At 42.1% G+C, this 26,279-nt stretch overlaps 1 protein-coding gene and 1 long non-coding RNA gene across 2 annotated transcripts in view; one reads left to right on the forward strand and one right to left on the reverse strand.

The window, feature by feature from the left end:
* LOC118493742 lies at window positions 1–25,293 on the forward strand. Its single transcript, XR_004895719.1, has 3 exons — window positions 1–106; window positions 17,002–17,006; window positions 25,281–25,293. It is a non-coding gene; the product is annotated as an uncharacterized LOC118493742 (long non-coding RNA).
* The window catches only part of sgpp1 (sphingosine-1-phosphate phosphatase 1), a 48,353-nt gene continuing 27,159 nt past the window's right edge, over window positions 5,086–26,279 (reverse strand). The window contains exons 2-3 of the mRNA XM_031280410.2: window positions 21,420–21,509; window positions 5,086–6,692 (exon numbers count right to left, since the gene is read on the reverse strand). Of these exons, the coding sequence (XP_031136270.1) occupies window positions 6,141–6,692; window positions 21,420–21,509 (642 nt within the window). The 3' untranslated portion in view covers window positions 5,086–6,140. The remainder of the gene's footprint in view (window positions 6,693–21,419; window positions 21,510–26,279) is intronic.

Raw genomic sequence — 26,279 nt, forward strand, 5'->3', positions numbered from 1 at the left:
TAATGAGATTACAACACAGTTTGGGAACTCTCCACCAAGTCATACAATGATAACACGTCTCAAAGGGTGCTGTGCCACATTTCTGGATGACACAGATCATGAAAATGTTATTAGGGGATTTCAGGGTGCTCTAACAAATATGAACTGTATCAGAAATGACATGGTATTTTGAGTTATTTGTCAAATTTTGTTAAGGTGGTTTATTGGAATCGATTATTTTCATTTGTTTTGTAGAGGGTTTAGTTGCGACATTTAACTGAACAATTATTAAAATCCATCTTCAGCTGGCTTCAGCTTTGCGAAAATAAACACAAGATGAAACACACACACACACACACACAGGTTTGTGGCACTATCTTTGTGGGGACCTGTCATTGACACAATGCATTCCCTAGCCCCTTACCCTAACCTTAACCATCACAACTAAATGCCTAACCTTAACCCTTACCCTCACCCTCACCATAACCTAATTCTAACCCTAATCCTAAAACCAAGTCTTAACCCTCAAACAGGCCTTTAACCTTGTGGGGTCCAGCATTTTGGCCCCACAAAGCTGTCGGGACCCCACAAGTATAGTGGACTCCCGGTACTTGGACCCCACGAATATAGTTAAACGAGAACCACACACACACACACACACACACACACACACACACACACACACACACACCAATATGGGTGGTGGCGGTCATGTGGAGGCCTCACAATGGAAACACAATTATCATCACTGTCGGGAAGTTTGGTATAATCTCATTTATCTATCTCACTTCCTGGGTGGCTCCTCCGTCTGCTAGAGGAAACTTCCTCCTGCCGGGGGAAGTAAACGCCACGTGGTGAAATGCTTACAGCCTCTCCTGTTTATCGCTGCTTCACTTCCTATCACCACACCACTGTCCCAACTCCGTCTGACAAATGTAGCTCCAGGTCAAAAAATTGGGTTGAGGGTTACTCTTGGCGTCAAACATCACAAGAGAAAGTACACAGGTTTAAACAGCTGACAAATGAAATTACTGGATGTTTACCAAGCAGGAACTCGGACTCTCAACCTTTTCATGCATGTACTGATGGAAACAAGCTTTTTGAAATCTATTGGAACAGAGGTGACGTTTGAGACTGTTTGCACAAACGCAGCTCCACCACAGGATTAACAGTTCGTTTTGTTGATGGATGAAAAAAAAAAAGGGAACAGGGACAAATTTCCTGTTTCACAGGTTCAGAGAGGAAACCACACATCAAAAAAAAAACGCTCAACAAACAGAAATATGTTCGTGCACGAGGCAAGGCCACAGGAAGTGAAAGGAGCCGGGCAGAGGCAACGCCTCATCCGCCTTCCAACCGACCAATCAATCCATGTGACATGTGATAACCTTAACCCTCTTTGTGCGTTGTTTTGTTGTTGTTGCGTTGTCCTCAGGTCAAATGGGAAGCGTTTTCAAAGTTTCTGTGTCAGAAATATTGCTTTCTTTTAACCAAATTGCCCCAAAAATAACACGGATGGTTCCCTACGACGCTCTTTGCGAGTAAAATGAAGGATCGGATCATTACTTTCATTGAATTTTGGGGGTTTTCATTCAAATTTAAAGCATTTGAAAATAAATTGAAATGGTTTCCTGATTAAACGTTGACATATACGTCGTCTGTGATCCACTCAACATCCTCTGATCTTAACTGCTAGTCAAAATAGTTCAAAACTTATACTTTAACTCAGAAATTAGGTATCATTTCATATAAATGAGGTTTGTTGACCATGAATTCCAGAAATAAGTGTAAAACTAGCTTCAGTGCCTCGTCCTCTGAACACCACAGGATGGAGCTAACACACACGCTGTAAGAAGTTATACTCTCAACACCACAGGATGGAGCTAACACACATGCTGTAAGAAGTAATACTCTCAACACCACAGGATGGAGCTAACACACACGCTGTAAGAAGTTATACTCTCAACACCACAGGATGGAGCTAACACACACGCTGTAAGAAGTTACACTGCCCCTCTGGACTGACTTTGTTTCACAGAGAATAACGTTATCTCACATCCCGTTCACTGTTCAGGTCGCTGCTTCAGGCTGCGGCCGACAGTAATGTTACACATAGTGGATACAATTGTTCGTAAAAGTCGTTATATTGTTTTGGGGATAATGACATGACTGCATAGCTAGCTTGCTAGCCTAGCGTTAGCTCCCTGTCTCGTAGCTGAGCTGAAGGGTTCTATGAGCTGAGCGGACTATAAATATCTCCCGTTGCTACGGGAGGCAAGTCGTATCTAAGGTCCGTTCTATTCCCTGGAGCAGTGAACAACGTTTGCATTGCATAAGAACCTCATGGGATGGGAATGATTGTTCCAGGTATTAGTCCAACCCTCAGGCGTAACCAGGGAAACAGAGTTATTGTTTGAAAAAAACTTTAGATTTCGATTGTAAAACGTATTAAAATCTAAATTAATGTTTAAATAAATATATATATGGCAAGTGACCATGGTATGAGCGGGTTAATGCCCAACGAGGTGTCCAATGTCAGGCCAACTTCACCCTTTCTGCCCAGCTCAGGGGGAACACAGTGCATTCTGGGAACAGTGCATTCATGTTAGGACAGTAACGTACACAACAACAACAACAACAACAACAACAACATATTAGTCAGCTTCCTGCTGAACCACAGATGCCGATTAAGACTGGTGAAAAGGTTTTTTTTTTCTCTGTTGGTTGTCAGTTCAGAGGGGAAAGGTCCCCAGCAGCACCTGAACGCACCGCCAACTGCCCCCAAAAAGTGCCATGGAGCAAGGCACTTCAGCCACAGCTGCTAGGGAACAGATTCAGGACAGACACTGGACAGGAAGATGAGCAGGACTGGGTATCGTTACAAAAAATCAATAGCAGTGCTGATACCGTGACTTCAATAACGGTTCCTGAACGCTACTTTTTACGATATCATTTTTATAAAATCCATTTTAACAAAAATAAATTACAACATTACACATAACTATTACACATTACGGCACAAATCTTGTTATCTTTCAGCTCCTACTAGGTGAGCCCCGTGTGTGTAACGGAGAGTTTTTCCTGTGTTAGATAGCCAATCACAAACATTATTAGATCTTGGTAGAAGCATGCTGCATGTTGATTGGCTCACTGACGCTGATGAGATTGACCCCTTAGGTAATGTAATTGAGTATTGAATGACGAGGCATTTTTCAATACTCGATACTTTAGAGGCAATTTGGTCGGTGCCTAAAAAGTACTGAACTGGGTACCCAGCCCTAGAAACGTGTGACATCACACCAGTGAAATGTGTGACATCACTGGTGTTTCTGCTCAGTGACTGTAGTTCCAGCTGTCTGACTGGCTAAACTGGATCTCACTTTTCCTTCTTTATGCACCAGTACATGTAACAGGTGGCCAACTGAAGGACCATCTAATCTGGGTGGTGTTCGGTGCCACAAATAAAACATTTTACACAAGAAAAAAAGAAAAGAAGGAAGACAACCTCAACAAAAGGTCCACTCACTAGCTTTTTCCAGGGTTTTCAACCAGCCGATGTTAGTTTATCACAGATATACTGTATCTGCGTATACGTTGGCTGATAAGAAATTGTTTTAGATATTTAAAGTTCTTTCTCCACTTTGGAAAAAAAAAGTACTCGGAAACGCCAGAGCAGGGGGAATGAGAGGGGGAAACGCCAGAGCAGGGGGAATGAGAGGGGGAAACGCCAGAGCAGGGGGAATGAGAAGGGGAAACGCCAAAGCAGGGGGAATGAGAGGGGGGAAACGTCACAGCAGGGGGAATGAGAGGGGGAAACACCAGAGCAGGGGGAATGAGAGGGGGAAACACCAGAGCAGGGGGAATGAGAGGGGGGAAACGTCACAGCAGGGGGAATGAGAGGGGGGAAACACCAGAGCAGGGGGAATGAGAGGGGGGAACGCCAGAGCGGTGGGAATGAGAGGGGGAGAAACGCCAGAGCAGGGGGAATGAGAGATGTGTAAACGTAGCAAAAGATATTTGTTTTTAAACTAAAACGTAGCAGTGTAGATGTACGATCTAAGTGTTCATGGTTTGAGCGAGTATCCCTATGTAGAATGTTTCTTTACTTTTACTCTTGACTTCATGTTTTTGTTGCTCCAACAGCAGCAGTGTTGTTGGAATGTCGATATAATCTTCAGAGTTGGGAGTCAAAGTTCACGAGGACGCTGAGGAGGCGGTGTTCTTTCTAACTGCTGTAATCAGAAACACTCAGGTTATCAGATGGCCTTCAACTTGCTCTGGAAACATCTCACCACACATTGGGTTTTTGTGTGTGCGTATGCATCCTTTGTACATCTGTCCATCTGGACTCTGTTCAGATGTGCTGGTGTTGGATCCTCATGAAAAAACTGACTTTGGATTTGTAAAATCTATAAAATTCAATCTTGCTGCTATACAATGGCAAAACAGAAACCGGTTGTTTCAACTTTTTTGCGAGCCGAACTTTCAGCCAAGTAACTTCAGGGAAACTTAAAAGGATTTGACAAGCTGGACTGGAAGAAGTGAACTACAACATCTTTTGGACTCGTTTCTTCACAAAAAAATAAAATAAAAACTTTATAGCGCTGTTGGGTACAAAAAAATGAATGATTTCAAGAATATAGTTACTTTGAGAATAAAAAGTTATATTTTCCAGAATACGGTCATAAATATATGACCAGATGAAAGTCTCCTCTGCACAGGAAGTGGAAGCAATCAAGAGCATATCTGACAGGAAGTCAGTTAACAGTGTTAGAAAAAGAAAAAGCTGAGCCAAGTGGGCAGATTCCTGACATCCCATTGAAAAACAATATGACAAACTTCTCTGTACATTTCCCAAACAAAAGTCAAGTTTGGATCAGTCAGTATGTGCTCGGTCTTTTTGCTTTTTCTCCAGCCAATCAGAACGGAGCAGAGTGGGGAGAGCCCTTTAGGGAAACAACTGTACACGTACGATCAAACACCTCGAAAACTGATTTCTGATTCCTGACACACGTCGGTCTGTTTCAGTCTGACAAAGTTCAAAAACTTTAAAGCACAGGTGTGTCCACTCCACAGGTGAGTGGGGACGTGGGGGGGTCGGTCAAAGGCGGAAGAGAAACCTAGCTCCCCCAGGATGAACTCGGGAATATGGAAGTATACAATGGTATTGCTTTGAGAGGGGAGAGACAGACCAGAGGGAGATCAAATATTAATATTAAGAAGCCTCCTGACAAAGAACCACACAGCGTTTGAACACTGAACCAAGACGGATGATCTGCAACCATTTTGACAAGCAATCAATCGCCATTCTTCGCTCTAAAAAACCCCAAATGTTCCGCGGTTGCAGATTCTCTAAATGTGAGGATTGTAACTGAACATTTGTCATTATTTTCTGCCATTTTTAACGACGAATGGATGATGAAAAATAACTGTTAGCTGCTGCCCTACACAACACACTGTGTCAAGCACTCGCCTATTAAGGTTTTAAAGGAGTTACTCAACACTTTTCAGCCGGTAAAAGACTGTGGAGTCGGTAGACGTTGCCTTCAAGTGCACAATCTCCTCTGAACATGCTGCGTTTAAATGATGGAAAAATGTCTCCCAAATGTCTTCCAAAGACTTGCTTGTGTGGTTCTTTGTCTGAACTCCCAATAATAATAATAATAACAACAGCATTAATGAAATGTAAAAAGTAAGACACAGGTCAATTTTCAGTAGCGATCAGTGGCGTTGTATGTCTTTCAGAGGCCACTGTTTCCTTTGAATGAAGCTGGAGGAGGAGGAGTGGGTGTGTCCTGGGACCAGGTGGAGCCATCGCACTTGATTTTAAATGACTCTAAAAGAACAGGACAGAGAGATATCACTCGCCACAGAACTGATACTAGTCGAGGCCAAGTTGACCAGATTTCCCAGCCGCTAGTGGTTAATCCCTCCTGAACCCAACCTGAGCCAACGACGGGAGGGGGGAGGGGGGGGAACTGAAAAACTGAGAACATGTCAGCACCCAGATCAGCTTTCAGGCTTTAATTCACCTTAGTCCCAAACCCAGAGGACTGACAAAAGGAGTTCTGGATGGAAAAATCTGACGGATAACAGCATCAGGTGAACATTTAGAAGGTTCCCTGTCTGTTTCCCAGCCAGGGACTTGGCTGAACGTCCAATCAGGAGAGCCCAATGTAGCTGAAGAGAAACGGGACCAGGAATTGCACGTTGAAGCCCACCGCCCCGTAGACGATGTAGCGGTAGGGCAGCTCCACCTCCATGTGCTGCCGGGCCTTCCTCACATCGGCGCTGGGCACCCCGAACACCCGGCACACCAGCGGGATGGTGACGGCCTTCATCAGCGCCCGCGTGGCCATCAGCACCAGCACGCCCAGGACCAGCCGCAGCACGCCCGCGCCCACCAGGCCGGCGCTGAGGCCGGGCAGGGCGAAGGGCAGCTGCTCCAGGGCGGGGTCGGGCATCAGACCCAGGTAGTGGTTGACGTGGGAGGCCAGGGCCACACCGGCGCCCGTGCCCAGGATCTGAGCCGTGTCGCCTCGCGAGGTGCTCCACGTGTCCAAGGTGAAGGAGAAGAGGCCCAGGCCCAGGTGGAGGCAGACGATGATGAGCGGAGCGTAGCGACAGGTCAGGTTGAAGCCATCGATCAGGTCCAACAGCGGCAGGAAGACGAGCAGGATCAGGCTGCTGTACAGGACGCCGGCTATGACGTCCTGGAGGGGAAAACAAGACAGAGAAACAGAAGGTTACGGTACATACTGTTTCTGGCGCCATGGACCTTTTTCACAGCAGACATGTTGACTTGTCATAGTAGGAAAAGCACAGCTGAAATTGATAACCTTAACGATGGCTCAGTTCCATCAAGTGTCCCAGTGAGCTAATTCAGTGAGTCAGCATGCTCAATACCAGGACTTCTCCTAAGCAGTCCCTCCAGAAAAACGTGATTATGTGATCGCATAATTCAATGCATAATCAGCCAAGTCAGCATATATATGCGGGAGCTGCATTTTTTCAAATACGCCGTAATTTCGCCGCATAAACTGTCGATTTCCGCACAAAATATGCAGGGCTTGCATGATTTCATAATCCCCGCATTTTCGTTGCAAAAAAGTCACATATCTTAGCAGAAAGTTGAAAAATGTTGCGTTTACTTCACACAAGAGCAGCCATTTTCCCCTGTTGCCATGGGAACGTTATGAAGTGACGTAATTACGCGACGTGAACATCATCGAAAAGCTGCAAACCCCGCGATGAAGCCATGATGAAACCGCAGTTTTTGCAAGTTCCCGCAGTTTTTGCAAGTTCCCGCAATTTTTACAAGTTCCCGCAATTTCATCGCATAAAATTGCATAAATATCCCGCATATTCCATCGCATTTTTTAATAAAACGTGCCGCATAATCAAGGATTTTTGCCCGCAACAATCACAAAAAAAGGACTGCCTAAGTGGAATGCAGCCGTCATTAATGGGTTTGAATAGACCTGTGCTGTTCCTACTATGACATGTCAACATGTCTAAAAAGCTCTATTATCCAGACTGAGTTCAGGGTGCAGAATACGTGAGTGCAACATAAGAGTCCACATACAAACAGAGCAGGGTTCAACAATAAGGGTTGCCCCCCCAATGGCCCTGCGGCAAGTAAAACGCAACGTCGGGCAAGTGAATACATCAACACACTGGCCCGTTGGAGCATCATCGTATGAATGATTGGATTTGGAGTTGAGGGTTCAATTATATTTATAGTGTTAAATCCCAACAGGAGTTCTCTCAGGACACTTCACAGATAGAGTAGGTCTAGACCACTATCATTTACAGAGACCCAACTATTTCCCAAATGTGTGCAAATTACACTAACGAATGATCTTAAGAGCCGACGTTAAAGTCTCCTGTAACCTTAAGAAACTTATTATTATATTATTTGAATAATAAATGCGTTTTTTTGTTCCGTGGCTATTGATTGGTGCGCTTCCTGCTGATGGATAAAGGAAGTTGAAGACAGCAGACAGGAAATCAGCGAGCTGGACGTGGCAGTGAACTCCGGACTCAAACACAAAGTTGATCCCAGTGGTTTATCATTGACCCGAGCAGAAAAGTGACAGCTGGCTTCCTGCTCCAGCGTCACTTAATGTACTGGATGTGTGGATTTAACCTCCCGCACAGCTGACCAAGAACTTCTGCTGAACCACTCAAAACTAGCTGTGAACTGATGACTCAGACAACTAAACTGTTGTTGCGTGGTCAGCATCTTCATTACTTCTTTTTTAGAGACAATCTGGAATAAATTAAATGCTTCAGTGCTGCTATTTCTTTTTTTTTTTTTACGTACATCTCAATTCCTGCAATCATCAGCTGTGAAAACTAAAATCAGAAAACAAACACTGGCAAGAACATTTCATTTTCATCATCTATCACTACGTTTACAATCATTTCAAGTCATTTTTTTTAACAGATACTAGGGGTGGGACTCACCAGAGGCCTCACGATACGACATCATCACCATACTTATGTCACGGTACAGTATTATTGCGATTTTTAAACATATTTCTATATTCTGCGATATATTGCAAGTTATTACCTTTTTTTCCAACTTCAAATGTTTCCCAATTTCAAATGATGTCCCCCAAAAGGAAACTTTTGTCAACATCTGTTTGATTTCTCCGTTTGTTCATCTCACTTCAGTTTGATTGCTGCAGAATGACAAACACGTATATAATAACAGATCCATACTCGGCGTCTGTGTATCCATACAGTACTGCCACGGAAAATATCGCAATACTATGCTGTATGCATTTTTTCCCCTAACAGATATGGATCAAAATGCTTTGAAAGCGTAAATGTAAAAAAAATGGTTGCCTCAATATACAAACTGTAAAACCTTAGTATATACAATCACTTCTGCAGCTAATGTTCAACGTGAGGATCTGCCATTTAATATCACAGTAAACTGAAACATATTTGGGTTTTGGACTGTTGGTTCGGACAACACAAGACATTTTTGTCCCTCACAACAATATGTAATAGTCATGCCATGTAATATGTGAAGGCAATGGACAGCTACACAACCGCGACGGAATTCGCAGTTAGCTAAATGTTATTAAAAATAGACTCCCTATGGTTTTCCACAAAACTACATTTAGACATTTTCACAACGTTTTTATTTTATGTTTAACAGTTTGCCATACGGCATGTTTATCAGATTGGTATCGAAGGGGAAAAAATGTCGGGTGGGTGCGTCTCTTCTGTGTCTTCTTGGTTTGCGTGCCTATCATGTAAATGACAGACCTGGGGGATGTATTTGATAGGGTAGAATTGCTGCTGGAGAAAATTGATTTCTTGGCAATTTATAGGATTATCGAGATTTTTTCAAAGTATGCATGTGTGCTGCAAAGACTCTGTGTAGGGACATTCATTATGTGTGTGCACAGTGGGTGGCCGGTGTAAGTAAACACTTAATAGTCCCTCATCAGGCTGACTTCGGTGTGTTCAGTATTTACTTCGCTGACAGCAGGAGCATAAACAGTGTCTACTTTCCCTGGATGAGAAATCAATGAGGGTTACTGTAAATGTACACCACTCTCCATCCACCGGCCAAGCCTTGGAGCATTTCAGCTGCTTGCATGGCAGGTTAGCCCACTTGGACGACACACTGGAAGGTCCGGTTACAGTTTAAATAACCATTCAGCTGCCTAAATACACGTTGTGGTACACAGAAGCCCTGATCTCACAGTCGGCCATTAACCCATGCTGAACTACCAGTGACAGAGCCACAGAGCTGCCGTCACATGCAGCCTGACTGACAGTACAAGGACACATTTTACCGTCCAAGCATTTAAAGGTGACATAGCAGATAACCAGCAGGTTTAAAGGTGACTCAGCAGCCAGATAACCAGCAGGTTTAAAGGTGACTCAGCAGCCAGATAACCAGCAGGAAACCCCTCACAGGTTGTACTCTGATTTATCACCTTCCTGCTGCAAACTTTAATCAGCCCTCTCTATTGTAATCACGCACGCGCGAGTGGAGTGGATCTACTAATTAACCCTGTCTGTGACTCCTGCCTGCTGTTCATCTGGAACCTTTAATGACTTAATGGATCCTTCCATCAGCATCCATTAAATGATTGTACAAGTTCAATCTGTGCACCAGTTGTGGTCAGAAAGTGGCTGCAACTAATGATTACTTTCATTATTGATTTACGTGTCTATTATTTTCTTATTTGACCTATATAATATCAGAAAATAGGGAAAAAGTACAAACCCAAAACATTTTCAGTTGCTTATAGAAAACAAGTATGTGAAGACTTGTGATTTCTTTGTCTGTAAAAAGGACTGAAATGATTAATCTATGGCCAATTATTTTTCCATCAATCAACTAACTGATTAATCGAGTTTCAGCTTTATGACTTAATACAGCCCAAAATCTCAAACAACAAATGTGCAGAGGGCTTTAGAATGTGTTTACCATACAACACCTCTCTATTTTTACTGTCCTCTAGCCTGACGCATATGAATTTTAGAGGCGGTGTTATGGATCTGTAGAGGTGAGAGGAAAAAGGAGAATGACTTTAGGGAAATAGGCTTGTATCATGTCGACGTGCTGACCGTTTTGTTGTCATTACTTAGAATTCCTCATGGGGGCGGCAGAAACTACGCACTACAGCTTTAATGTAGAGCCCAACAGTTTTTGTGATAATAACAAAATCATGGATGGAATCTCGAAGGACAGATTCCATAGAGCCCTACGTTAAGTCAGTGCTAAAAGCTAACTGGAGATTTGAAAATATGCCTATGTCTTAGTTTACAACCTAGTAAACGACTAAAGAAATACATAAAAAAATAATTCCCAGTGGCTTAGGCCTGGTGGGGGGCAACTTAGGCCCGGTGGGCCACCAGGCCTGCACTACACTGAGAGAAAGCCTGCATGCTGCTGCAGTCCTCACCAAACACATCTTTAAATCGAGGATAAACCCCAGAGACGTGAGTGAAAGTGCTCAGTGAGCAGTCTGGTAAAAGGTTTGCAGATGTCAGAACCGCTTTTTTGCCTCCGAGCTCTTCCTGCAGAACAAAGAGGGAGGAAGTGTTTCCATTGGGCGTGATGATTTCCAGAAGACATGAAGTGCCCGGCAGGCCTGGCAGAGCAGTGCACTAATGGCTCACCATGTGTCAGAGCTCCACTCCCTGAAACACAACAGTCCCTGACAGTGGCCCGACTGTAGAGCCTACAGAACAGACATCAGGCTTTGTTATCAACTGGAAGTGATGCATGTTGACCTACAGATGTGATCCATCCCATATTACTTGAGTTCTAGGGCTGAACGATTTTTGAAAATAATCTAATTGCGATTTTTTTCCCAAATATTGCGATTGCGATTCGATATTCGATTATTTTTTTAAGCTCTTTGTCTTCTGTATTATTCATTTTATAGTATGAACAACACACAATTACACACTAGACAGTTAAATAAGTAAAAATATAGTATATAGTATATACACACATACACACACACACACACACACACACACGTGTATTTTTTTTACAGTGCACAGAGAGGAGCTGCCTCCAGCCCCTCCCCCTCGTGAAGTTGCGTGCTGCCGTGTGCACTTGTTCAGAGAGGCTATCGTTACGTTAGCTAGTTGCTGGTGTTCTTGTTCAGAGAGGCTATCGTTACGTTAGCATGTTGCTGGTGTTCTTGCCGTGGGATTAACTGTACTAATAAAACTGTTGAAACACCGCGGCCACGCTGCCGTGAAAGCTCCCCGAACGTCATTTATCAGTCTGGTTGTTACCCCTCTCAGTGGCAGCTCCTCCACTCCATATCTTTATAACGGAGCTAACCGCTAACCGGAGCTAACCGCTAATCAGAGCTAATCGTTGCCAACCGAGCCTTCAGTTCTGCGTTCCTGTACCCATTAACTGCATGTATGGACTCGAGCCAGAATAAAACCCTTCATTTTATTAAAATGGCTGTAAACGTTTTAAACTACAACTCAGAGTTGTTTGAATGACAGAAATCAGCTCAAGGTACGACGTAGCGTTAGCGTGCTAAGTTGATGCTTTCTCTGCGGAGTGCAGACTGATTAGCCCTTTCCAGTCACGTGACCAAATCGCAGCCTTTGCGATTAGGAAATCGCGTTTTAACATATCGCGATATTATCGCAAATGCAATTAATCGTTCAGCCCTATTGAGTTCTGAGGTCGGAATGCAAATGTTGTGTTTCTGACATCATCGCTTGAACAAATCCAGTTCATGTTGTTGTTAAAGAAAACATGAAGCTGCTGTCTGTGGTGTTCCTGTCATAACTCTCAAATCTGAACAAAGACATGATTTCCATATTCTAAACATCCATAAATATGCATAGAAGCACAGAAAAGGGACTCCTTCTAACTTCAGTATCAAAGTAATCCAGTAATAGTTGTATGTATGTACATCCCTGAGTACACTGCAAACAGAAACTAACAGTCTTAAGAGGGGGTCAGTGCTATGTTCCCACAGCCCTATGTCCCCACAGCCCTATGTCCCCACAGCCCTATGTTCCCACAGCCCAATGTTCCCACAGCCCTAAGTTCCCACAGCCCTATGTTTCCACATTTCTAAGATTTTTCTTAAAATTAGGCCCTATGTTCCCACAGCCCTATGTTCCCACATTTCTAAGATTTTTCTTAAAATTAGGCCCTATGTTCCCAAAGCCCTATGTTCCCACATTTCTAATACATTTTCAAAATGAGGTCTTGTGTTCCTACATTTCCCTTCAATTTAAGCCCTATCCTCCAACAAAAATGTTTTGGGATTAGGGTTAGGGGGATAATCTGATACAAATTTCTGAAAAAGGAAATGTGGGAACATAGGGCCTAATTTTGGAAAAATAAATCTTAGAAATGTGGGATCTGTGGGAACATAGGGCCTACTTTTGAAAAAAATCTTTGAATTGTGGGAACATAGGGCTGTGGGAACATTGGGCTGTGGGAACATTGGGCTGTGGGAACATAGGGCTGTGGGAACATAGGGCTGTGGGAACATAGGGCTGTGGGAACATTGGGCTGTGGGAACATTGGGCTGTGGGAACATTGGGCTGTGGGAACATAGGGCTGTGGGAACATAGGGCTGTGGGAACATAGGGCTGTGGGACCATTGGGCTGTGGGATCATTGGGCTGTGGGAACATTGGGCTGTGGGAACATAGGGCTGTGGGGACATAGGGCTGTGGGAACATAGGGCTGTGGGAACATTGGGCTGTGGGAACATAGGGCTGTGGGACCATTGGGCTGTGGGAACATAGGGCTGTGGGAACATAGGGCTGTGGGACCATTGGGCTGTGGGAACATAGGGCTGTGGGAACATAGGGCTGTGGGACCATTGGGCTGTGGGAACATAGGGCTGTGGGACCATTGGGCTGTGGGAACATAGGCACGCTCCCCTTAAAATAATGGGGCTCATGTTGTAGCTTACAGCATAACTCACTGAATCCATGGCAACATTATATTTCCTGTGTACATCCCCCAAAGCATAATGGGAACTGTAGTTCGATATACACAACGGTAAGAAAAAGAATAACAGCAGTGTCTAAATCCATTACTATAAATATTGCTGTTGCAGTATGAATATTTTTGACATGACTACGGTTTAGAATGTCCCATTCATTAACATGGTTTGTTATATTCATGTTACACTGACACTCTCCTGTATTCATTCAAATATTGATATTTGACCTATGTTGAAACCCTGTGGACATACAGACACAAACTTTTCTAATTTATTTTATAGTTCAAAGTTAAAGCCCAGCAGCTAAAACTGATTTACACACTTTAAAGTCGAGCAGAGATTGCACATTTTCCAAAGATCCCAAATATGTCTGAATTACAGGGATTTTCCCCAGTTGATGCAATGATTGCTGGGATAATAAATAGCATCTTTGAATATTTGGCCCATTACGAGAAGTTTAACTGAAACATTGGTAAAAGTTGATCCAGATTATATGTGTATGTGGAAAAATATGGTTTCTTAGAGCTTACTTAAGATCAGAGTTTAAGGGATTGTTAAGATTTTACAGATGAACTGACGTCGCGAGTTACTGGTGGAAAGTAAACTGAAATCAAAAGCCTGGGCTGCTATGGTTATGGACATTATTTACATCATCATTAGAGGGAGGAAAACCCTGAGGAAGAGCAGCAGGAGTTTCTGGGTTTTAGACGCACAATTTTATCCTGACAGTGGTCACATTCAGGCTTTGGGAGACATGCAGGAACAGAAGGAGGATGAGGAAGATGAAGAGGAGGCGGAAAGGGCTGAGTGAGAGGAAGAAGACATGTAGAGTACAAACTGTAACAGGAAGAAATAGTAAAGGGAAACAGGTGGTTAAACGGTTGCTCGCTGTAAACCGACAAGTAAACAGACAAACAATGTTTAGTCATTGGCATCCTCTGATGCAGAACGGCTGCAGTTTAAAAATACTCCATTCCTGCATGTTAGATAACGTATTCAGGGTTGTCCCTGCCATTAGAAGTCTTAGGTGCAGCACCCGAGCCGTTTTTGGCAGCACCTGACCTGAATGAATGTAAAATGCGCCAAAAACGTTGAAGAAAGCATCAAACGAACTAAAAGACTTCTCTCAGATCTAATGATTGTAGTTCTTTAGCAAGTATTGTCTTTAAGCTATTTGAGTGTTATTCATTTACCATCTGCTCTAGCTTTTTCAATATTTCAGACACAGAAATGGTGATAATAATGGTCCAAATGTATGTCAAATTGCATATTTCTTTTATTTCAAAATATAACAAAGACCCCTAAACCCCTCCGCCAAGTCTGTGCACCTAAGTCTTCCACAAACCGAGGGCAAACACTGCTAGTTTGATATGTTACAGCCAGATTAACCGGTTTATTGCACTTCAGACCTTGTCTGATTAAGTAAACTCTACGCTGTAATAGCAATATTTATGCTCGTTACAAATTGCAATATCCCCCATAGTTGTATTCTCCAGTTACAGTATTTATAATTTATGTTTTTTGCACTCTTTTGTATAGTATCTAAGTTTGTTTTTGTCTTATTTGATTTTAATTTGTTTAGCTTGTATACTCTTTCTCTATTATAGTCGGTGTGCTTTTCTTTGCCCTTAACTCTTTTTACTCTTTACTTGACTCAAGAAGCCTGCACAAGAATTCCTATGTGCCTGGACTGTTTGCTGTATGCACAAATGGCAAATAAAAAAAACTTCAATATTCTGCAAATTGATAGCTATGTTGTTATTCTGATTGAACATTAGGCTCTAAATCACATTCAGTCTCCTTTTAAACTGCCATGTGGACAACATTTGTCCATCAGTTTACTTGAAACTGAAAGGGTCAGAAAGGAGTAAGGACCAAAGAGCCTGAGGAGATCGTTTTGTCATTTACTCAAGGCATATGCTTTAACATCCTTATCCAGGTAAGATAAGCAGACACAGATTGCATGATTATAACAACTATCACTATAGTTTGATAGTGCTCAATGGGTAGATCTTGGGATGCAGAAAAAGGGTTGAAATGTTCAAACATGTACAAAAGATCATGTTTGAACAACAACAAAAACTACCCTTGAATTTTATTTATTGATATTATGAGGACTTGACTGCTGTCTGTGTCAAAGCCCTAATCACAGCAGTGACCTCCCTTGTGATGTCTGGTTTTCACAGACAGTTGTAGCACTGTTTTGGGACGCACTTGAATCTGGTTAAACGCCAGGACAATCAAGGCGGGCCTCACATTGCAGGATGACTCAGGCCTGTCTCATAATTTACTGCAAAGTGAACTGCAAATCAAATTAACTGCTGAATTAATGAATCACCTTAAATCATGTGTCAAACTCAAGGCCCGTGGGCCAAAGAATTATTTGATCCGGCCTGCATATCAATTTAGTTTAACAATACGTTTTGGCCCGCCTAGTTGTGCGCCACACCAAAGAGACAGGAAATCTGTTTTCAAACTGCAATTACGCGACACTTAAAGCAGAATTTGGCAGATTTCAGACTCTGAGACTCAAAAACCCCCACACTGAGCCCCTGAGTTTGAAACAGGTTGTTGGGAGTCTGCTGTGACTTTAAAAAAATGTAATCGTTGTTTTGCTTGATTTGCTAAAGTCTATGATGGCTAAAGCCGCCTACACATGATAGGTGGAAAAACCGCTTTGCGCTGGCCATTCCACTGATTTCCTACGGGGGAGGGCGGTGACGCCCAACTAGTCGCTGCGCTACCCCTGGCGTCGCACACCGCTCGGATTTGCCGCTTTGCACTGCGCTAAAAGTTCACATTATTTCAACTTTGACCTAGTTGCCGCTGACCTTTCGAAAGCGCAACCAATGACATAACAGCATGGCGTTACCTAGCAATGGGAAATAGCTTCCTTGCCACCCTTGATGACGAATACCTGCGATCCGCTTTGCTCTGCGAGCAAATTGCATATCGTGTGTAGGCTTGCTTTAGGATTTTTGTAGACCAAACTGCATGTGAGAAGACTATATGAGACATACAGTCAAAGATATTTGACTTTTTTGGATGAAATAAAAGCATGTCAATAAACTAGACATGTCTGGCCCTTGATGTGATTCTCTTTTTCCAGTGTGGCCCTTAGTGAAGTTGAGTTTGACAAACCCTGCCTTAAATGAACAAGGTCTGACTCAGAAAGGGTAGACCTTGTTTACTGTATCTAAGAATACAGCAGGAATCGGTTTCTGTTGAGATGGTCACGGAGACAGACTTCTGGTGAGTATGTAAAGCGACGTGAACCGGCAGATGTGTGTGTGGTTGCTGAGGTGGAGGTCTTGGCCACGACACCACCTACGGGCAGCCACAAAAAGCCCTTAAAGAGAGTCTCTGATGTGGAGTTACCTTCTAAACGTTGTCTGGGAGGACGGCCAGCGTACTGGAACTGGTCCCGCAGCGCCATCCACCAATCCTTCTGACACAGCTGTGACCACTGAGACTGTTGCCCGGGGCGACAGACAGCCCCGACCCCAACAGTTCTCCGGGACTGACATCATTTCCCAGTGGGGAAGTTTGGGTGGTTTTTTATAGCATTATCCTGACTAAACTTTGACACATTCCTCTGATCTTAAGTATTATACAAAATCATTCATAATTTCAGCTTTTTTCTAACACAAAAAAAATAGATAATTTCATATACTGTAAATGAGGTTTATTGACCATGAATTCCAAAAATAAGTGTAAAACTAGAGGTAACAAGTTGGTTCTAGTGGTGAATATACTGGTGGTAATGGGAAATAAAGTGCCATAAACATTGAAAAAAGCAAGCAAGATATAGAAAAAAGCCTAGTACAAAAGTGTTCATTTTGACGCGGGAGGACAACACAGGGGCTAACCCAGAGCCAGGACCACCTAGGGACCAAAGTCCCAACCAGGGGCCGCATCCAGACCCAACAGCAAGCTGGGTTTTTGCTCCTCACTGATAATCTTTATTGTTTATATGTGTGTTATTTGGACTCTTTGCCACTTTTTTGCAACTGCTGTATAACAATTTCCCTCAGGATAAATAAGGTTGAATCTATCTTATGTCATTTTTATATCACATGTCAAGTCATATAGTCTTACATACTGCATACATATTGTCTAATACCAGTTTGACAAGATCATTGTAACTCAAGGTCCAATTACATCTCATCGAGACGGTGAAGTGCGCTTATGTGTGCTTGAGGATTGTGTTGTCAAATACTCACAAGGCAATTCATGAACTCTCTCACATAAATACAAGGACCACTTTACTTTGAGGGCAGAGGGAGAATTGGCTGGTGGTTCTTCTTTAATTCACAACCATTGGTTCGTCAATGTACTTGTTTCATCGAAGCAGGTTTCTAGTTTAATAAAAGAAATCTTCCCCTAGATGTTACACTGTGCTTGTATTTTGCAGATGCTGTCCAGGGTTCAAATCTCACTCAAGCCAACATGCATGTCGGTTGAAAAAGACAAAAGGGATTTTTACATGTAGGCTCTTTAATATGCACTGCAGCAAGCACACTCAAATGTTCTACAGATAATTGTACTTTATCTATTGCTTTTTTTTTTTTTTGTTATTGGTGACCTCTTCACAACCCATTCACAGTGTCTCACAACCCATGGGTGGGTTGCCACCCAGACTTTGAGAGATACTGTAATGCAGGAGAAAACACACCCATTCAGTGGTGTTGGATTATGTTTTTCATGACTCTACCTGTGCTGCACAGCAATGATGTCATCCAGCCAAAGCCCTGCTGCCAGTAAGAATTGGGAAATGCTGCTGGTAATCATCTTTACCACTTAGATCTGCACTGAGCAGAGATAGATGCGGGCCTGAGCGTGTTGAGGACATGATGCATATTCCGATAGCCGTGTGGTAAAAAGGTAGTGCAAGTAGAAGCTGGAGAGGCTTGGATCATCCGCTGACTTTCCCACTCAGAAACTTGAGTGAAGATAATGACCTCTTCTGAAGAGTCCATCATGTTTTTTTTAATCCTCCGTGTCCTCCTTGGCTACTAGCAACTGCGTGGAGGAGGGGTGGGGGGCGCGTGCGTGATCACGGAAGGCTTGTATCATGTGGATGTGTCGACAGAATTGTTGTCATTACTTACAATTCCTCATGGGGGGGGGGGCAGAAGCTACGCACTATAGCTTTAAAACTAGACTGCTGAGACATTGACAGTCCTGGGAAACAACATACCATCTAGAAAACAGTCCATTTGATTTCTAATTAAACTATTAATTGGTTCCTTAATCTTTACCGTATATTTACATGGAGTCTGGTGGAGTTTGGTGATGGTGATTTCGGGGCTGTTTCATGTTAAACTAAAAGGATCTTACTCTTTAACTAAAAGGTCTATCTCTGTAGGGATCCTTTCATAATGTTGTTAGACACTCAGAATAATAATCTGAGTCTGTCAGCGGCAGAAACAGCACTTTTAGAGGACGCTAACTAAAAGGTGCGCAATTGCCTATTAACTTTACCTGTGCAACCTTGTTCTGCGCTCAATACTTGGCTAGTTTCAAAGATTGTTGTTCCCATCAAACACTTAGACACAAAAACAGGAAAATAGGGTCCAGGTTAAACAAAACTGAAGTTACGCTTTAAAATCAATGTGTGGACAGGTTTCCTGTTTCACACTACGCCGGCTAGTCACACCACACAAATAACACAACAAAGACTGGCAGTTTAGAAAATGTTAAAGTCCGCCTCCACTTGAAAATGTGGTTTACTTCTCTTGGATGTTGGAGCTTCACTGTGCAGAATGATGTACAGTACGTACAGTTTTAACACTGGGGCATACAAGCTTGATAATGTGAAATCACAAATAGTTTGGGGCCCAATTGTGGTCCAAGGGCAGTATGCAATTTACACTGTGATGTGGAAACCTGAAACCTCCAGGTGACGTACTGAGAATGGACTTTACAGGGAAGTAGGAGACATCTTGTGTCCAGCAGTCAAACTTTTGAGTTGAAAAATATTTGCAGTTTGGTTTTTTGAATGAACGAGAACATGTAATCTAGAGTTTTTGATTCAGGTTATTTAAATAATAAAACGGACTCACTCATCATTATTATTCAGTGCTTTTTATGTGTAAAATAAACATGCCTGGATAAGATTTATAAAGTCAACATTATATAATATTTGTAGGTAATTAAAAACGTATCAGACACTATGTGAACCACTATAATTTGGTGAACTGCACATATGTTGTATTCACAGCAGATTCAAATAAGACTCAAGCAAAAACATAAATCCCAATCAAGCAGCCCAACAACAAGTTAAAGTTTCGCTGAGGGTCCTTGCAACTTTTATTTTTCACAGTTTTAAATGTAAACGTTTTCAGACCTTACTTTTGGATTTAATCTCAACATTGTGGCTGGTGTTCTGTTCCATTTACATACATAATCTTGGGAAAGGACACCAAGTGGACGCTGTTGAGATCATTTTGACAGATGAAATGATCCACAGGTCAAAAGTGAGCTTTAAGGCTCAACTATCACAACATGTACAATGACTCTGCACATTCACTATCAGTTTGACTTAGTTCATCAACCCGTTGACCGACCAGTAAACGAAGATAATCTATAAAAAATGGAGGGCACTAGCGAGCAAAGCCGTGCTGATCTGAGGAAGTGATCAGAGGCCACAGTAAATGTAAAAAGTTATTTTCCCACACAGTTCTTTTCTTTTCCAGACTTGTGTTGTGAATAGGTGTGGTTGTTCTGTGTGTTGTACGTCTACAGTTACACAGGTGTTTGGGTTGCTGACATCAGAGCCAGCTCTGCTCTGGGATACTGATTCCCACATGTCAGCTATCATGTTCAGACGGACACAATGACGACAAACTGGCACTGAAGGTGACAAGGTCGACACCATCTGTGCCTGTGCGTGTGTGCAGGGTGTGTTACCCGCCATTATGAGGTTTAGGTGCAGCACCCGAGCCGTTTCGTGCACCATCTAAGCCGAATGAATGGGACTAAAAAGAGACTTTTCTCAGATCTAGTGTTTGCAGCTGGATTTCTCTAGCAAGTTTAGTCTTAAAACTTTTTGAGTGTTCTAGCTTTTCCAACGTTTTAGACACACATATGGTAATAATAACGGTCCAAAGTGATGCGAAAAAGATACACAAAAGTACCACAAAGAGACGCCAAATGACCACAGAGACCCAAAACAACCCCAAAGAAAACAAAAAATTACAAAAAAATATAGACCACATGACCATAAAGAGATGCAAAAACCCAAAAGAGACAAAATGTATAGGGAAATAGATTTTTTATAAATTGAAAAACATCCCATTTTCTTGAGGAAGGACGCCTAACCCCCTACCAAATACCAGCACCTTATGGTGTTTTCCCACGACATGGTACCTGCTCGACTCAGCTCGGCCGCGGTGCCCCGTCCTCCTTTTTCCATTGCAGATTTAGTACCGTCTCAAGCGTGAGGCGAGCGTGGCTTGTCGTCATAGCGACGCCGCAGGAAACTGCCGCGACCTAACGCGACACACACACAGAACGTGGAAGGTGTTTGATTCTCATCATGTGGCTGTTTGCCAGAAGACACATTTAGTTTCTGAAGAAGCTGGAGGCAGCAAAAAAAACACAGCTGGTTAAACTATTTAAAAATGTTGGGTTTGTTCAGGACACCCCCGTCTGTCGCTATAGCAATGATGACGCAGTGATTAGTGACGATTCCTTCCAACCAATCAGTAGTCTGCAGGTTTTCACCTCACCTTTTGGTATCGCCTCAGCTCGCTGGGAACCTGGACGGAGGAGATACTAAATAAAGTACCTGTTAGCAGGTACCAGGGACTTTTTATCAGAATGGAAAACCAAAAAAGAGTAGAGTCGAGGCGAGTCGAGCAGGTACCATGTAGTGGAAAAAACCACCATTAGTCTTCCACAAAGCTAGGGAAAACACTGGTGTGTGTGTGTGTGTGTGTGTGTGTGTGTGTGTACCTACCAGGACTGAGTGCATTCCCATGTAGATCCGGCTGACACAGACCAGCAGACACCAGCAGAGAGCCAAGCAGAAGCCCAGCGTGAACGGGTACTGTGGAGGTGAAAGGACACACTTGTCAACACACACACACACACACACACACACACACATCTTGGAGATTAAACTAATGCGGCAATGGCAATGGCCTATGATGAATATCCTTTCTGATTAACTTATACATCCATAAAATGAAAAAAACAAAACCACACAGTTATTGGAGCCCTAGGTGGTTGTTTTAATATTGCTTTTGTTTGACCATCAGCCAAAAACAAAACCAAAAAAGGTATTGAGTTCAATTACAATGACAAATAAATCTTCATATTTGAGAAGTTGTAACCGACGCAATGATGAAACAATACACGTTTTTTAACTTTGAAGACCAATTTGTTTTGAGTTCTGGTAACCTTTAGGCATAAAGTGCTAAATGTTTTTAACATATTATAGCCAGGGCTTTAAATCAACACCTGCCAACCCGCCATATGTAAAAAATGAACTGTGGCGGGTGACACTGTAAAGTTCCTAGCCAATTTGGCCGGTGATGAATGAAGCTAATAACACTGTATATGTTTGAATTTGGGCGTTTTTGTGCGTGTGTCACATGAATGCAGGGTTTATAAGGTTTAGGTGCAGCACCCGAGGCCGTTTTGGGCAGCACCTTAGCCAAATGAATTTGACTAAATGACTTTTCTAAAAACTAATGATGGCAGTCTGTCCCCAGTGGACTTCTTTAGCAGGTTTTGTCATCCATCTTTTGAGAGTGTTATTTATTATCTGCTCAAGCTTTTCCAACGTTTTAGACACAGATATAGTGACAATAACGGTCCAAAAAGACGTGGAAAAGAGACTCAAAACTACCTCAAAGAGACACAAAGGGACTACAAAGAGACGCCAAATGACCACAGAGACCCAAAACAACCACAAAGAAAACAAATGACCAAAAAGAGATCCAACACGACTACAAAGAAGAGACACAACAAACACAATGTATGAGAAAATTGCATTTTTTGAAATTGAAAAACGTAATGTTTTGAGGAAGGACACATAAACCCGCCCCACGCCAAATAGGCACACCTAAATCTTCCACGACTGAGAGCTGAAACAAAGCTACGTTTGGCATTAAAGCTTAAAAAAAACAAATCACTTAAATGATAATAGTTGCCTATCTGATCATAATCATTTTCTGTCAAAGAAAAGTTGGATGTAAGCAACAGCAAGCAGGTCTGCAGTGTGAACGCAGCCAGAAAGAGGGGTGACAGTTGAGCCAGGAGAAAGAGACGACAGATGAAAGCTGCTGAGGTTTGCACACTTGTTAAAAGCCTTTTGTTTCCTTCATTGTTGTTGAGACAGCTCAGATTTCCCCTCACAGACTAGAATTATATGACAACCCTCATGTATCAGTCCCACAGATCAGCCTTCAGGGGAAATGTTGCGTCAGAGCTGTCTGATGGTGCTGGGTGCTAAGGCACTGGTTAACACTACTAACAGCTGGTAGCTGCCAATAAGGACAAGACCTTATCCCATTTAGCCTACAGTATACCTACGTCACTACCTTACAAAAGGCAAAAAGTGAAGTCAAATTGCGATTTTCCTGCCAGATATTGTGATTACGATTCGATTTGCGTTTATTTTTAGTTACATGATGCACCTTCTACGATCATGTTGGAAGTAAAAAAAAAAAAAAAAAAAAAAAAATGAAAAATCCACTGAAAATAGGAGATTTCTGTAAAGAATCGGTGACATTATTCCAGCATTTATCTTATGAAAAAACAAAAAATATAATAAAGAGAGGAATAAAAACTGTTAAACCAAATGTTACACCAAACATTCAACTAAATATTTAACATGATTAGATGATGATGATGATGATGATGATGATGATGATGATGATGAATAGTTTTTTAATTAGCTAATCGCATTCTTTCAAATCTCGATTTTCGACTTGAAAACTATTAATCCTTCACCCCTACTACACATTATAGTGTAACTAGAGGAGAAAAGCGTTTGCAAAATATAACAATGGCAATATTTATCAAAGCATGTTAACTAAATATTCAAAGCCATACAATAAAAAGGTAAACCTACATTGTGGGAAATGGATTTTAATATGAATATATGAACATAGTAGTTTTATGTGAGACTGATCCAAATGATTAAGACACAAGAAAGTTTTATTATATCACAACATGTTGAAACAATAAATGCTAATATTGAATTGTGGCCTCATCCTAACATGTTGTCAAGTTTTTAACACAATACAGATACATATTTCAAATATAAAAATGTGAGATAGTTGTGTTCAGAGTAGAGCTGGGCGATATGGAGAAAATCAGATATCACAATATTTTTGACCAAATACGTCGATATCGATATTGCAGCGATATTCTAGGGTTGACTAATTGGTGCTTTAACAAAATATCTTCACACTTAGATTTTAGATAAATAATCATCAATGATGTGGACATAATGTCTAAGTGGGGAAACAACTACAACAGTCTGGTAAGTTCAGAAAATATCATCACTTTACTGTAATGCAGCCTTTAAAACCAGGAAAAGACAACACTTATACCATATTAAGATATTACGATATCCAAAATCTAAGACGATATCTAGCCTCATATCACGATATCGATATAATATCGATATATCACCCAGCCCTAGTTCAGATCAGCTTTTTTGACCCCCGATCTGATTTATTAAATATTGAATCTCTGCCGATGCCGAGTCCCGATCTGAGTCCAGTTCTCTTTAAGATCCCAGCAAACCCCCAACCAAAGAATAAACAGTCTAAAGTTTCCCGCTGGACAACGGAAACTAAACTCAATCTAAAGTCAATCTTTGATTTTCTCCGATGTCTCCAGGGAATAACGGCCTGTAAGCGTGGTTTCCTGGTGGAATCACGGACAAAGTGTGGCCAATTACAGTAATCAACTTCTGTTAAAAAGGGTGACTAAGAAAGATGGACTGTTTTACTCGTTGCCAAGGGCTACAAGTTACGAGATACTCTAGACAGACACTGGTGAGTGGCTGCGCGCCATATTGGTTAGAAAGTGCTGGCATCCAGGCGGTCTGGTGGTGTGTCTGTGGCGCTGGCCGTGTGTGAGTAAAGGAGGCCATCAGTACAAGCTGATGTACATGATCGGAGTAAGGTAATCGGGGTAAATTCCAACCCCCGATCAGATAGAAAAAGAAAAAGCCAAAATCAGCGCCGATTGTAGCCTGACAAGCCAGACCCTTATCAAGATGTTGGGTCTGGTAACTCACCATTGACGGAGCTCAATCCAAGGTGCGGGATAAACGGTTGTCTTTCAAATTCCCTCTGCACGCAATAGGATAGCGCTACAACCAACCAGAGCAACGAAGAAGGTAGCAGAGCTAGTTGATAGATTAAACTTTAAACTGCGAACACATCTTCCTTTTTTAAGAATGACTTCAGTGTCGTTCTTTGTTCTTTTCTCAAAGAAAAGCTTAACTCCAAGTCTTCCAGAGTCGCAAAGCCGATTCCAAACACCGCTGTTCGCCAGCAGCAGCAGCCATAAGCCCGCCCACCGACTCTATACACGATGTGATTGGCACGGCCAGAGTTTGGTTTTTCCAGCTCGCAAGCCAACGGAGAGTTGCTAGACTGACCCTGGCTGCAAATTACATTTGCTGCCGCTAGGGAGTGTCTAGATTTCTAGGCTACTCTGATTGGACATCCCTAATCAAATTTACTATTTTTTTGCAAGTAAGACAGTGTTCAGGAGTTTCTTTGAGGAGGTTTTAACACCAATAGTGTAAAGGAATTTTGGCTTTTTCAAAGAACTTATGAGCTTTACCATTGAGGTGTGCAAAACCACAAAAACAATAATGTTTCAGCTACACTACAGGAATTATATTAAATACATAAATCACTTTGAAACTCTCTCCATTTGCACTTTATGAACCCTGCTGTCCTTGTATGCTGTCCTTGTAGTGAGTGTCAGCCTGTACTAAAAAGACAGCGATAACACGGATGTTTATTGGCCATTTTACAACCTTCATTAGCCTGATGGATAAAAAAGATAGAAAGCTGTTTTACTGCCAGCTGTGGCTGCTTAGCTCCAGCCTCTGAGTATGTTACTGGACAAATGGATTTCTGTCACACAGAGGTAACCTTTGTTCCAAAGAATGCCTGCACTGTTGGTGAAGTACACAAACTAAGCACAGCTCAGATTTACCTGCATTTATCCAAAGGCATGTGCTGGGCTTAATGGAAAAGTACATACTAATCTGGCAACTAATTGAGCCACACTTTCCGCCCAACACTTGCTAGAGTGCTAGTACAGATTGGTACATTTATCTTTTGTGTCATTGTTTAATTTTTTTCCATGCAGGCTCACACAGCTCAAGTAACTAGTCTGCAAAAGGTTTGGTTTTTAAGGATTGTCCTATTTGTTTATAGTCTTTAAAATAAGTTCCTCCCTTACTGACTGACAAGGCAACAAAGAAATAAAAACTCAGAGGCCACATTTATTTATTTTTTTAACAATATTTTTTAGCCATGCCAGCAGTGTGGCTCTAAGGATGTTGGTTGGTCCGCCAGCCACTAAATATTCCAACAACTATTGGATGGATTGCCATTAATTTCTCGTTACACACTTTGTTCCACTCGTGAATTGTAATCTTTTTGGCAACCCCTTAATGTTTCATCTGTGTCCAACACTTTGGTTTATATGACTATACACACCTGCAAATAGGGCTGTGCAATTAATCGAAATTTAATCGTGATTATGATTTCGGCTCCCAATGATCACAAAAACAGAATTGAGAAAAACAATTATTTAGCTCATTACGTTTTTTCAA

This window comes from Sander lucioperca, chromosome 18, assembly GCF_008315115.2.
Source record: "Sander lucioperca isolate FBNREF2018 chromosome 18, SLUC_FBN_1.2, whole genome shotgun sequence".
Taxonomy (NCBI): Eukaryota; Metazoa; Chordata; class Actinopteri; order Perciformes; family Percidae; genus Sander; species Sander lucioperca.